At 39.3% G+C, this 14,315-nt stretch overlaps 1 protein-coding gene across 2 annotated transcripts; it reads right to left on the reverse strand.

The window, feature by feature from the left end:
• Positions 1–406: 406 nt before the first annotated feature.
• Positions 407–10,363, reverse strand: cbx6a (chromobox homolog 6a). Of its 2 annotated transcripts, none has more exons than XR_007896826.1 (6): positions 10,225–10,363; positions 9,557–9,600; positions 8,554–8,619; positions 7,557–7,623; positions 6,081–7,398; positions 407–5,875 (listed from the first exon to the last, which is right to left on the reverse strand). XR_007896826.1 is itself a non-coding variant. In XM_051694887.1 (6 exons), exons 1-6 carry the CDS (start codon positions 10,291–10,293, stop codon positions 5,873–5,875), a joined length of 1,263 nt encoding a protein of 420 aa, XP_051550847.1. In that variant the 5' UTR covers positions 10,294–10,363; the 3' UTR covers positions 407–5,872. The 2 variants fall into 2 exon arrangements, 1 of the variants encoding a protein (XP_051550847.1); XM_051694887.1 differs by having other exon boundaries at positions 6,385–7,398.
• Between the last annotated feature and the right edge of the window lie 3,952 nt (positions 10,364–14,315).

The following is a 14,315-nucleotide window of genomic DNA, read 5'->3' on the forward strand; positions in this document are numbered from 1 at the left end:
AAGCCATACAATAGCTTTATGCAATGAATAGACCTAAATGCAAGTTGTTACTTGCTGAAAATGTTCCTCTCCAATGGAGCTCTCAAACCTCATTTGCGTACTTTTAAATATTGTTGGTTGGACATCAAGAACCAGTGTCGTTTTATGATGGAAAACCTGGCACAATGTGCCTTGGCGCATCACATTTCATTTGAGTGCTAGTAACTTATGATTGTTTTCCGTGCAAGTACACCAGAAAAAGACAAGTAATTGACATGATGTACAATCTATCCGTAAAGCACTGTTTACATGGATCAAACTCCACTCACAGAAATCACCTGAAATATTCCATAAACTTGCATGCCCCAAAATGGTAAAAAGTATTTTTATCCATCTAAATGCAACTAAATGGATAGCAAAGAAACAGTGTCTTTAAAGGAATTTTATTAAAAGCATGTTTCAAGAAACACACAAAGCAACAACATCATGACATTTAAATGACCTGTACAATTAGGTTTCGGAAATCATGCATTCGTTACATTACAATGTCATAGCAACAAAATCATTATCATAATCATTAACTTTACTACAAAAAAGATGACTTCTATAAATCACACTTAGTTCAGTTGTTTGGGTTTTCCATTCTCTCAAACCCAAATTAGATTATTAAAATGTAACAATGGCTATAAAGGCAGCACGTATCATTCACTTCTACAGTACAGAAATAATAATAAAACTCATCTCAGAAAAACACATCTGATCTGCTATTTGAGGATGCAAACTCCAGTACCTTCATCCACACCTTATTTTTTCAAAAACATAATCTCATAATCTGTGCCATGACGGGCCCTGGTGGCTACGTCCTATAAAATACAAGCCCTATTGCATGAAATGTAGGCCACATATTATTATAGTGCTAAGCTACCTCTTTAGGAGAAACAATCTTACACTGGTTCATACCATAGTGACATCTATTTTCTACAATTTAGGATATAAAGGTAAACAAAGACTTGACTGTTTGTATGTGAAACACTTTGTAGGCCAAGGTAACAACATCATGGGGTAAAACAGAGTAGCTAAATGCAACACATGCTTCAGATAATCAATATTTTTGATTTAATGCACCACACGTGATGCCCTAAATGGGGCAACACCATGGATATTTTCAGAATCATCAATTACTTCAGACCTGGGTAAACTGATGACTACTTTGATAAACAAAACAGATTAAAATATCAAAGAATGTTCAACAAAACATTGAAAAGTTAGAGGAGTTCACACTACAGGAATAGTTCTGTCATCATTAAAGGGTTAGTTCACCCAAAAATAGAAATTCTCTCATCATTTACTCACCCTCATGCAATTCCAGATGTGTATGACTTTCTTTCTTCTGCTGAACACAAATGAAGTTTTTCAGAAGAATATTTCAGCTCTGTAGGTCCATATAATGCAAGTGAATGGGTGCCAAAATTTTGAAGCTCCAAAATTCACATACGGGCAACATAAAAGTACTCCAGACAACTCTGGTGGTTAAATCCATATTTTCTAAAGCGATACGACAGGTGTGGATGAGAAACAGATAAATATTTAAGTCCTTTTTCGTTCACTTGCACCTTCTTCTGCTTTTGGTGATTCACATTATTCATGCATATCGCCCCCTACTGGGCAGAGAGGAGAATGTATGATTAAAAAAAAAAAATGACTTAAGTATTGATCTGTCTCTCACCCACACCCAACATATCGTGCCTGAATACATGGATTTAACCACTGGAGTCTAATGGATTACTTCTATACTCCCTTTATGTGGATTTTGGAGCTACATTGTATGCACCTACAAAGCTAAAATATTCTTCTAAAAATCTTTATTTGTGTTCTGCAGAAGAAAGTCATACATATCTGGAATGCCAGGAGGGTGAGTAAATCATGAGAGAATTTTAATTTTTGGGTGAACTATCCCTTTAATTATTCAAAATCTAAAAGGTTTGTTCCAGAACATGCAACGGCAGTTCATAGTGACCACAGTCATTGAGCCCTAAAAATGACCCAACCAACCAAAAAAATAAAAATAATAATATTTTAAAAAATTGTTCAGTCAGATTTGTAAAATGGACCAACTGGTTAATTAACTGGCTCTTATAAATTCTCCTTTTGTGCTCCATGGAAAAACAGCATACATTCACGAAATGGCAGAATAATGAAATCATTTTCATTTTGGGTGAACTATTCCTCATCTTTGTGGTAGCCTGTAAACTAACTAATTTACTAGATGGTAATGACCAACTTATAGTTTCATAATAAGTTAGAAACAGTTATATATATATATATATATATATATATATATATATACACACACACACACACACAAAATAAAGAAAAGTGACAATATTTGTAAATAATTTGGAAAGTTAAATATGTTGCCATATTTTCCTGATTTTTCAACATAATACATGTCCACAATAAAGGTTAATTTATCCCTAAAGGCACATCGAAAGTGCTCCATTAGAGGACGGCTACATGACTACACACACAACTTAACAATGTTCTATAATTAAATCGTATAATGAGGTTTGACTTTGTCCTCTGGTGGAGTCTGGCATTTTATCATCCTTCCATACACCTAGTTAGCTGCCATAAACTGTATTAACCTGTTTCTTCAGGTCTAATGAGACAAGTTATTAATAGGTGTGTCTCATTACAAAGGCTGTTGCTAGGTAGGACGCGTCCTCTGTGCGTAGCTATACAGAGCGTCCTTAACTTAGAATTAGCTTAGTTTAAATGAGAAGGCCTTCATGGGACAAACGGAAAAAGAACGTATCATGGTTGCTACGACAGCACGCCTTACTCTTAACCTACGCGAGCACTTTGAGTGAGAATTTTACATTATGTATTATTATTATTATAAATACTCTACACAGTATATATACTGCTTCAACTTGGTAATCAATATTTGAACATCATATCTTCGGGTAAATTGGTGTCATTTGTTTTTTTTTTTTCTGAAAAATTATTTTAGTTTACACTGATGCAAAAAATTGTAGGTTGTGAGTGCCAACGAAGGATACACCTCCCATGTCCTCCAAAGTTTTGTGAAAGGTCACGTTCGAAGGCTACATTTGGAGTCTCGTACTTGCTTTTCTGAAACAAGAGCCTCTATGACGTATGCGGCCTCTTAAATGAGACACACCGAATATTGCTTGCTGGACTTCCAAAAAAAGTCCTTTCCTAGTGAAAAGCATCCCTTTCTACACCCTACACCTCAACTTTAAAGGAATAGTTCACAGAAAAAAAGAAAGTCCTCTTCTGTGGAACACAAATTTTGAAGAATGTCCAGAGTGAGAGCTACTGAGGGAAATATTATTAGCAAATGTTTGTGTTCTATGGAAGAAAGAAAATATTAGGGGTTTGGAATGGCTTAAGGATTAGTAAGTGACAGAAATTCAATTTTTGGGTGAACTATTCGTTTAACAAAATCTTTAGTATGTAGTTATAATTGTGTGTATATGGCCTTTTCTAAAGTTACTCTATATAAGAAAAAGGACATCATCATCCAAACTCTGCACCTACACGGCAATGCCACAATTTTCAGGTACAGCTCAGCAAGACTGAAGATTTGAAGTGTTTATGTTCATCAACTGTTAATCAGTATTAACAGCATCTAAAGCTTCACAAGTCCAAATGCATTCTTGTCTTATTTTGACATATAACAATGTACTGGGTAAGAGTTTCTGATATTTTCATTGACCCTGGGATATCTATTGAAATGTTCTCACCATTAGTCAATTCGTAGAGCTGCTAATGAGTGAACAGCACAACAACTGAGTTAGTGCACAAACTACATAGAGTGCACTCTCTTTAAAAAGTCCTCATTCTCAAGATTTCTTTCAGGGAATCACTTTGACTTGCCAATGCTACTTGAGAGCAAGGTGAGTGCACTCCATATGTGTGTCTGTTTGCTTGGGTATAAAGTCAGAGTCATTTTATGCAAGTACGCATACGCAGTTACGCATTGCCATCATGCATCGCATGCCATCTGTTCCCGTCAAACTGTTCCTACACCATGACAGTAGTTGACTTGAAAGAGAAAACTCACTGTAGAAGCAGGCAGTTCAAACTTAAGGCCCGGGTACACTTCGTTTTTCTGCATTCCGTATCGGATTGCGCCTGGCCGACCGCGTTGCCTTTCTGAGTATACTCTTCTGACCGTGAGCGAAAATGAACGCGTTCGACACATGCCCACTACAGCTGCTTTGTGATACTCTTTTAGTACAGTCAATGGCCGGCGCATGCACCGACGATGTGCACATACGAGGACCACGTCCGCAGGTCGAGAAAATCTGGGCCACGTGCGATCAGACCACGTGGACTGTGCTGCATACTGTGTGCGGAGCGATCAGCAACGCAGACAATGTAAGTATCCTCAGGCCTCAATGCCTGCTGTAGCACCCCTTGTGGCAACGTTGAAAATGCAACGCGTACTTGCGTTATGTTGATTCTGACACATTTTGGAATGCAACTACATGCAAAATCGAGCTTACGTAGATAGAAGCGTCTGCGTTCACATACTTGCATAGAGTATGTTTCGGCCTTAAGCCTTCATGCCGTTTCATGATTAATGTAATTAAGGCTGAGCTTGGTTGTTATTTGCTCACTCAATAGCAGTTCTATGCATGTGCAAATTGTACAAGCATGCAGACTGTCTGTGTGTCTGGGCTGCACGAGGACTGTGCTAATGACGAAACTGGCGTAACGGCATGCGGAAAAACGAAGTATACCTTCAGCCTTATGGGGCCACCTACATGCAGTTACCAGCACACACAAAATATGCATGGTCCCCAGACAGTAACGTTTGAGAGTGCGAAAGAGGGTTTCATCAACCTATGCAATTTGTTACATATGGTAGGTTTAAAAGAAACCCAATGGTTTCTAAAAAGGTGTTTCCAACTCCCCAGTCAAGTTCTGTGAGAAATTACCGCTGGTTATTGGCCCCAAAGATACAGTATTTAACTAGTACAAAAAACCCAAACTACTGTAGTCTGAAGGGAAACAGAAGGTATTTCTCAGATAAGGGAAATGGGTGGTTGAGTATTTGGAAGGTTTACTGTACAGTACCACATTCTCGATGCAGTCCTCAGCGTTCACACTTGAAAATAAATCAGTTTAGAGTCTTGTGGACATCTGGATCAGAGCGGAGGTCAAGCAGAGGGAAATAACTTAATAGTTCTCTAGATTTTGCAGCTTTGTGCGTGCATATAAATACAGTCATGTACTGTGCTGTGTGATACGGTGACCTCCACTTAGACTTCGCTGGACCGTCGTCAGTGGGGACATGTTGCTTTGGACCCTGTTATGATGGGGACCCACTAAGGTCCTCTATGCTATAGCCTACTCATTGGGCCCAGGGAAGAAGGCCCCCACCCATACAAATTTTATCCCAGGTCTAGAGAATTTTAGCTATGACTCTGAATCTTCAAGTGCAGGAGTTCGTTGTGAGCAAAGGAAAAGTTTGGCAAGATCTATTCGATGCATATTTAGCATGCTGTGGCCTAAATGGGCTTATTGCCACGTCAAGTGTTATCTAACAAGTGTGTGTGCGGACAATACATAATTGTCACCTACACTGGCTGAATTTCATCTTGTGTTCTGTATCCACCTTAAAATTACCAAGATATGAAATGTCTTGGTGCAATACCATCAGTCCATTTGTTACTTTGGTAAAAAAAAAAAAAAAAATATAACTGTATAGCATTTGTATGAAAGCTGCTGATGAGATGATTTCTCAGGTGGATTCTGAACTTTAGTTCTGGGGTATGGGAATCGTGGTCTCTACAGGATGGCAGGTGACAAGAGAAGGTGCAATTACTGGGCAAAAAGGCTAGGCTGTTGAAAAACAGGATCACTGGGGAAAAAGAGGGGGAAGAACAGCATGAAGTACTACAAAACCATCATAACAATGATGTTACGCAAAAACATTTGTTAAAAAGTATACAGGCCAAGGGAAGCACCCCTGCCTTTGAATATTACTTCAATACATCTCAATTTCATCAAAAAAATACAATTGAATTTAATTAATGGCAACTTTAAGGGTGGTTGAATATAATTACAGTATAGCAAGTTCTCGCGAGGTTAGGGGGCAAATGAGCAGATATTTGTTATAGCAGATAACGGGGAACTTTAGGAGGCAGCAGGGGTGGAAGAGGGTGGGTTTTCAACATGGGAAGGGGAGGAGGGTTCGGAACTCGCTCCTGTATGGCAGAATTCCTTGATGGTGACAGTAAGAAGGTTTGTGGTGACGTCAGTCACAACTACATTGGCACAGCTGGGTGAAATTTCAGGGCGCCAATCAGGGTCCCCCTCTTTTGGGACCCTGTTTTCCTCTGGAAGTGGGGCAGTAGTGCAGTCACTAACCTGGCAGACCGAAGCTCGAGCCACCTGGGTTCGATGGCGAAGCTTTCGTTTTCCACCCCGAGATGCAGAGACATTTGGAGAGCCTTGGTCTTCATCTTCAAGAGAGGACGATAGTGGAGAGGATGAACTGGAAGGTGACGAAGGGAGGAATGGTGCCGGTCTGGATGCAGAGCTGGGCTTAGCTGCTTTTGGAGGTTGGGAGGCATTGTAGGAACAGGATGCTGGACCAGCTACAGAAGAAGGAACTTCAGATTGAGAAGGTGTTGGTTGTTTCTGAGAAGAAGAGGAGCTGCTGTTAGACCCACTGGAACTGGAAGGAGATGGTGGAGGCTGGTACTGAAACTTCTGCACATTTGCAGAGGAAAGGCTTCCACCAAAGTTTCCACCACTTTGATTGGCTCCAGTTCCCAACCCTTCATTGGCCATGGAAGATAATGGCCCAAAGGGATGGAGCCCAAAAGGCTGACCATACATAGGGAAACCCAACATTTTCATTGGATGCTGGAATGGCCTGTAGGGCACGTCCCCTTGCCTTTTCCCTATGATGCGATTGCGGGATGGGATTTTCGCCCGCCCTGAAAACGACTGTGGCGTCCTCTTGTTAGCTACTCCACTGCTTTCAGATTTGTCAATGACCTTCAGGTTCAGGATAATGCGACCTCGCTTTACCTCCCGTGGTTTGACCCTGCGATTGAGGATGCGGACAGTTTCAGAGAATGGAGAAATGGGAGGACGGGACAAAAATATGGATCCCGTGGGGTCAGCCAGGGGGTCGGGTCTGGGCAAAGGTCGACGAGACATCCTATGACAACGGTGGATGTCCTTCTTGAGTTTATGAGCAGCAGCTAGGGAGTGCACTCTGGGGGTTGGAGCTGTAGCATAGGAAGAGGTCGATGAAGGCTGAGGAGCTGCTGAACTTGCAGAAGAGGAAGAGGTGGGAGGCCTCGCAGCAGTGCGAGGTGGAGTGAGTCTGGTTTTTGAGCTTCGAGATGTTTCACCCGCCTGTGCTCGTGCCTAGAAAGGCAAAAAACAAACTTGAGTGATATACTAAAGTATCAAAAAGGAAGTATATTCATGGATCAATCATAACACATCATAAACTTATATTAAACAATAAAAAAAATATTCCATGATGGCTATATTTTTAAGAATAGTTTTGATAAAATTCAAACCTTCAGTACAAAGTTTTTTGGTTTAGGTCCACGTTTCTTTGGGCCATAAAGTTCTTGCTCCCGTTCCCTGTGAATTGTGGAACAGTATTTTTTAAGACAAGGAAAATATAACATCACTTTAGTGACAAGTCCAAACCATAACAGTCAAAAAACATTTTGAAGCTAAATGCAAGTCATTTTAGTTTAAACATCCAATATGAAAGGCTAGTTCCAGTCTAACTGGCATTAAAGGAATAATTCACACAAAAATGAAAATTCTCTTATCATTTACTCACCCTTACGCCATCCCAGATGTGTATGACTTTCTTTCATCTGCAGACACCAAAATTTTGAAGCCACAAAAATCCCATAAATTAGCATAAAAGCAATCCATATGACTCCAGTGGTTAAATCAATGTCTTCAGAAGCAATATGATAGGTTTGGGTGAGAAACAGATCGCTTTCACATTCTTCTTCTTGGGTTTTTGGTGATTTCACATTCTTTATGCATATCGCCCTCTACTGGGTAGAGAGAAGCATTTCAAGCAAAAAAGGCCTTAAATATTTATCTGTTTCTCACCCACACTTAACATATCACTTCTAAAAATATGGATTAAAACACTTGAGTTATATGGATTACTTTATGATGCCTTTATTTGCTTTTTAGAGCGTCAAAATTTTGACACCCATTCACTTGCATTGTATGGACCTACAGAGCTGAAATATTCTTCTAAAATCATAATTTCTGTTCTGCAGAAGAAAGTCATTTACATCTGGAATGGCATGAGGGTGAGTAAATGATGAGAGAATTTACTTTTTTGGGTGAACTAACCCTTTAAACAAGCTGCAAAACTAAAGCAAGTGATTACAAGAAAGATAAATGTAAAAAAAAAATTCCAGACTCTAACGTTGGGTATTTTAACATCTGAGACACTGTGTTGGACGCATGTTTCAACAGCCTATATATTAAAGTGATAGATGCAGAGATAAAAAAAGACGTCCTTCAAGTGAATCTCACTTTTGCTCAAAGGCTGTGATGAGTCGATCATCCAGGATGTTCTCTTCTGGTTCCCATGTGCTGTGTCTATATTGCAAAACATTTTAATCTTAAATTGGTAATGAGAAGTTGACAAATAACATGGACATTTTTTTAAGGTTATAATTAAATACAATAGCACCATAAAGTATTTAGACACTAAAGCCACACTTAAAATGTATGAAAACAAAAATATTAAGAGGTATTTGCAAGCAAATGATCTATATCTCAGAACTAATGGTTTTCTTTGCTATTTTTTCAATTACTTTATACCAAAGAGTTCTCAAGGTGATTTTTTTGTTGTTGTAAAACCTAAGAAACTTCTTTTAGGTGAAATGATTTGCTTGAAAAGTGTGTTTGTGCCATATTTCTTTACATAAATGCCACACGGTTTGATATTTTTTGTTTTTGCAATTGAAGTCAGCCATTTTTAAGTGTGATTTTTAAGTGCTTTTATAAAATTAAAAGCTTCACATTTCTGCCTTTAAACCCTCTACAAAATGGCCCCATTCACTGCTATTATAAGTGTAAGAGTCAAAATTATTTTTGTGGTAATCAACATTATGTCACAAATGCTGTTGATTGAGCTGATCTTGTCTTGAACCCGTAACATTCCTTTAAACGTCCAAATACTTTTTGGGGCCACTGCATAAGAAAAAAGTTTTTAGCAGTTCACTTCAAATGTTCTGCACTGTGCACATAGCCTCACATGTCAATATGGATGTCATAAAAACCTCCAAGTATAATAACTTTACAAGACTTTCATTTGAAATCATTTGAGATGGAGTATAGCATGTCTCAATGCAGGGTTCTTCCAAGTCAACAACCCAAATGCACTTTTTCAAATGATAAAGTGGAAGTCAATTTCAATGCAAACCAAAAGAATTAAGATTTAAATGATGCTGTTTGTGGGTCATACCGTTAGACATTATCTCCTTTCTAATATTAGTTGTATTGTGGGGCAATTCATATATTCTATACTTACTTCAATGCCCAGCCTTTCCATTTAACCAGGTACTCAATTCGACCCTGTAGCAAAAGAGACAGAAACAAGGAAATGTTCTTGGTTCAGCACTGACTACATGCATGATAAGATCACTGTTTCAACCAAAAACACGCACATCTGCACACACAAAAAATGCATTTGGGGGGTTAAATAAAGTCTATCTATCTAAAAAATAATCGTATATAGCTAATCTAACATCTTTAAACAGTGTTGTATGACAGTATGTAGTATTTAAAACCTCTCTGTCCTCAAGCATTGTTGAGATCTTTGAATCTTGGGTCAGCCAGCATGCATTGATTTAGTCATGGATGCATGCCAGACACTTTGTCCCTTCTTTCTCCTCCTCTTGTTGCTCTTTTAACGGGCTATTGTCAATTCCCAGTGCTACACACCCTACTTTTATGACATAAATCACAAGTTGCATACCCAACTGTCCCATGTTGTACTTGTTAATTCCAATATGACCAAGAAAACAAATGCACTGGGTCGCTAAAACGAGAAACATCTTCAAGTAGGCCTCCCACTCTTGTCATTGCAAGCGCCTTGCAGCTCCGCATCGCGAGACAAACGAAAGACGACCCACTCTCTGTGTTGTACATCGCAAAACACACCCCAAACGCACCTAAACATCTTACTTCCTTACTCACTTTCCTAACACGACTTTTCAGGATGGCTTCCGCGGCGAAAACCCGATCTCCTCCCGCCGACAGCTCCATCTTTTCGGTGCGCGCGCCCCAGACTGCTCTGTCTCGCGGCGCTGCACTTTACAAATCTGTGACAGCAACCAGAGCAACAACAAACCCCCGCGCCGTCACGTGCTCAGGGTCAACCAGCCCCCGGTAGTCCTGAAAAAGGCTCGAGGTTTTAAACATTGCAGCATAAACCATACAGTATTATCTCGTTATACTCAAGATATATTTTACATTTCTGTGAGTGGGTCATGTTTGCCATGTGCTTGGGAAGCCTGTTAGGTATGCATTAACTTAAAGGTGCACTCACTTATTTTTTATTTTTATTTTTTTTGGTCGTTAAAAAAAGAAATGTTTTATACTTTTAAAACATACTGTATGTATCATTAGCACTAACATGAGGTGAACAGTAACCTTATAAGAGCTTTTTGATTCTACGTGGAGAGGGTCCACTCATGGAGGCGGCCATATTGGGATCACATGACCAGCCGAATACTACTCGCTTATGCTGCATTCACGCCATGTCGTGACTGAGATTCTGACTTGTAAAAAGCGTCCTTGTAGAACTCGTAATTACAACTTGTAAAATTATATGAGAGCTCCGACTTGTACCACCTGGCCGCTGCAATGTCATGCGGAAACACACAAAATGGCGGCTGCTTCAGCAATAGTAGTTAAGTAGTTATATCGTAATATTTCTGTGTAATAATCCGTGTAATTGACTATTATTAATGTCTTAATAATGCAAGATTAATCTGAAAATAAACGAAAGACATACAATACAGTTTAATGTAGCTAGAACAGAGTTGGATAACAATCTAACGTCTAATGTCCCGCTAAATAAACAAAACATTTATCAATAAGGCATCTGCATAACGACTGTTACTTGTTGTATTGCCATAGAAAGGAAGAATTCCGAGTTCCCGGGGCGTGAACAGCTCCGAATAGAATTTCCGAGTTGCCAAATCGTAATTACAGTAATTACGACATGGCGTGAACACAGCTTTAATCACAGTAACTCACTTAACTTTAGCACTTCTTACTCGTGGATTCAGTTAATCATGGCTGACTGTGGATAGTGAATTTCTACAATGGCATCTTTAACTGTAAACAATTGCATTTAAATGTGCTGCATCCAGACCACTAGGTGTCAGTGTTAGTCCAAAATGGCATGCATAAATAAAGTAATTACTGAGAGCGCCGTTAAAAAATGAAAAACCAGCAGTTTATTCAGAGTTATTGCAGGTATTTATAGGTTTTAAATGTCTTTAAAATCACTATTGGTCTTTTGTAATATTTGTTTTAACAAACAAAAGCCATTTATGACATCATCCTCCACAAAGTGACATCACTTCTGGTCATAAAACAACACAAAATTCAAAATGTAGTGCATAGCAGGAATGACCCAAATGTGAATGTATGTAGACAATATATAATGTTGCTACTAATACTTTGAGTAGAATAGAATGGAATAAAATTCTATTTGACTACACCCATCTCTTCTAACACACGCCCTCTCCCTAAAACTCCGCCCTCCGCAGACATGTCAGCCAACCCGATGTCGGAAAACCTGAACACACAAAATGATCAGTAGCGGTTTTAATCACAATGCAAAAATGGGGCCCCGGATATCGGTAGGAAAGCCTGAGGGGTGACATGTTGTTCTGGGTACTGTACACGCATGAATACGCTGCTGTCAGTGCTCTCAGAGCTGTTCACGTTAGAGGTTCGCCAGCAGGGGCGGACTGGCCATCGGGAGAACCGGGACTTTTCCATGTGGGACTGCCACGAACGGTGCTGAACGGGTGGCGATAAGATGAAATGGGCTGCCGCGTTATGCCAAATGGGCCGCGACTGGCTGAAAAGCCCCGCAAACGTTATTATTATTTATAATAATAAATAACAACTGAATTCCAAAACGAATTCCAAAATGTTAGTGAGTAAAGTAGTAGGTTTTGCACACCCTGTTCATAAAAAAAAAAAAAAAAAAAAAAAAAAAAAGAGTTTTGTAAAAATATACAGGTGCATCTCAATAAATTAGAATGTCGTGGAAAAGTTCATTTATTTCAGTAATTCAACTCAAATTGTGAAACTCGTGTATTAAATAAATTCAACGCACACAGACTGAAGTAGTTTAAGTCTTTGGTTCTTTTAATTGTGATGATTTTGGCTCACATTTAACAAAAACCCACCAATTCATTATCTCAAAAAATTAGAATATGGTGACATGCCAATCAGCTAATCAACTCAAAACACCTGCAAAGGTTTCCTGAGCCTTCAAAATGGTCTCTCAGTTTGGTTCACTAGGCTACACAATCATGGGGAAGACTGCTGATCTGACAGTTGTCCAGAAGACAATCATTGACACCCTTCACAAGGAGGGTAAGCCACAAACATTCATTGCCAAAGAAGCTGGCTGTTCACAGAGTGCTGTATCCAAGCATGTTAACAGAAAGTTGAGTGGAAGGAAAAAGTGTTGAAGAAAAAGATGCACAACCAACCGAGAGAACCGCAGCCTTATGATTGTCCAGCAAAATCGATTCAAGAATTTGGGTGAACTTCACAAGGAATGGACTGAGGCTGGGGTCAAGGCATCAAGAGCCACCACACACAGACATGTCAAGGAATTTGGCTACAGTTGTCGTATTCCTCTTGTTAAGCCACTCCTGAACCACAGACAACGTCAGAGGCGTCTTACCTGGGCTAAGGAGAAGAAGAACTGGACTGTTGCCCAGTGTTCCAAAGTCCTCTTTTCAGATGAGAGCAAGTTTTGTATTTCATTTGGAAACCAAGGTCCTAGAGTCTGGAGGAAGGGTGGAGAAGCTCATAGCAAGTTGCTTGAAGTCCAGTGTTAAGTTTCCACAGTCTGTGATGATTTGGGGTGCAGTGTCATTTGCTGGTGTTGGTCCATTGTGTTTTTTGAAAAGCAAAGTCACTGCACCCGTTTACCAAGAAATTTTGGAGCACTTCATGCTTCCTTCTGCTGACCAGCTTTTTAAAGATGCTGATTTCATTTTCCAGCAGGATTTGGCACCTGCCCACACTGCCAAAAGCACCAAAAGTTGGTTAAATGACCATGGTGTTGGTGTGCTTGACTGGCCAGCAAACTCACCTTACCTGAACCCCATAGAGAATCTATGGGGTATTGTCAAGAGGAAAATGAGAAACAAGAGACCAAAAAATGCAGATGAGCTGAAGGCCACTGTCAAAGAAACCTGGGCTTCCATACCACCACAGCAGTGCCACAAACTGATCACCTCCATGCCACGCCGAATTGAGGCAGTAATTAAAGCAAAAGGAGCCCCTACCAAGTATTGAGTACATATACAGTAAATGAACATACTTTCCAGAAGGCCAACAATTCACTAAAAATGTTTTTTTTATTGGTCTTATGATGTATTCTAATTTGTTGAGATAGTGAATTGGTGGGTTTTTGTTAAATGTGAGCCAAAATCATCACAATTAAAAGAACCAAAGACTTAAACTACTTCAGTCTGTGTGCATTGAATTTATTTAATACACGAGTTTCACAATTTGAGTTGAATTACTGAAATAAATGAACTTTTCCACGACATTCTAATTTATTGAGATGCACCTGTATGTAGGTAAATATTGCTTTTTTTTTATCACTGTACTGTGGAAAAACTGGAAAACATAAATTAATTATCTTTAACTAGATTTTTATTTCATTAAACATTTTGAATATGCTTGGCTGCAATGGCTGATAGAATGAATTTAAAATTATAATTTAAAATCAATTTTATGTAATTTAAGCAAATATGTTAGAAATTGGGGCCCCGGGCTGGTCCGTTGCTTGGGGCCTCAGAAATCGTAAACCCGCCCCAGAAAATGATTGACAGGCAGAGACCATTTCTAATTGGTTAAAAGTGGTGGGCCGTTCCCCTGACACACACACACACACGAGCGCACACACGAGCTCACACACGCCTATTTATATCTCGCTGATGGAAGGGCCATTTTATTTGTGGTGCTTTAAAAAAAAAAAAACGCTTAAAGCATATTTAAATAAAGCATAGATTTATTATATT

Source organism: Myxocyprinus asiaticus, chromosome 50, assembly GCF_019703515.2.
Source record: "Myxocyprinus asiaticus isolate MX2 ecotype Aquarium Trade chromosome 50, UBuf_Myxa_2, whole genome shotgun sequence".
Lineage (NCBI taxonomy): Eukaryota > Metazoa > Chordata > Actinopteri > Cypriniformes > Catostomidae > Myxocyprinus > Myxocyprinus asiaticus.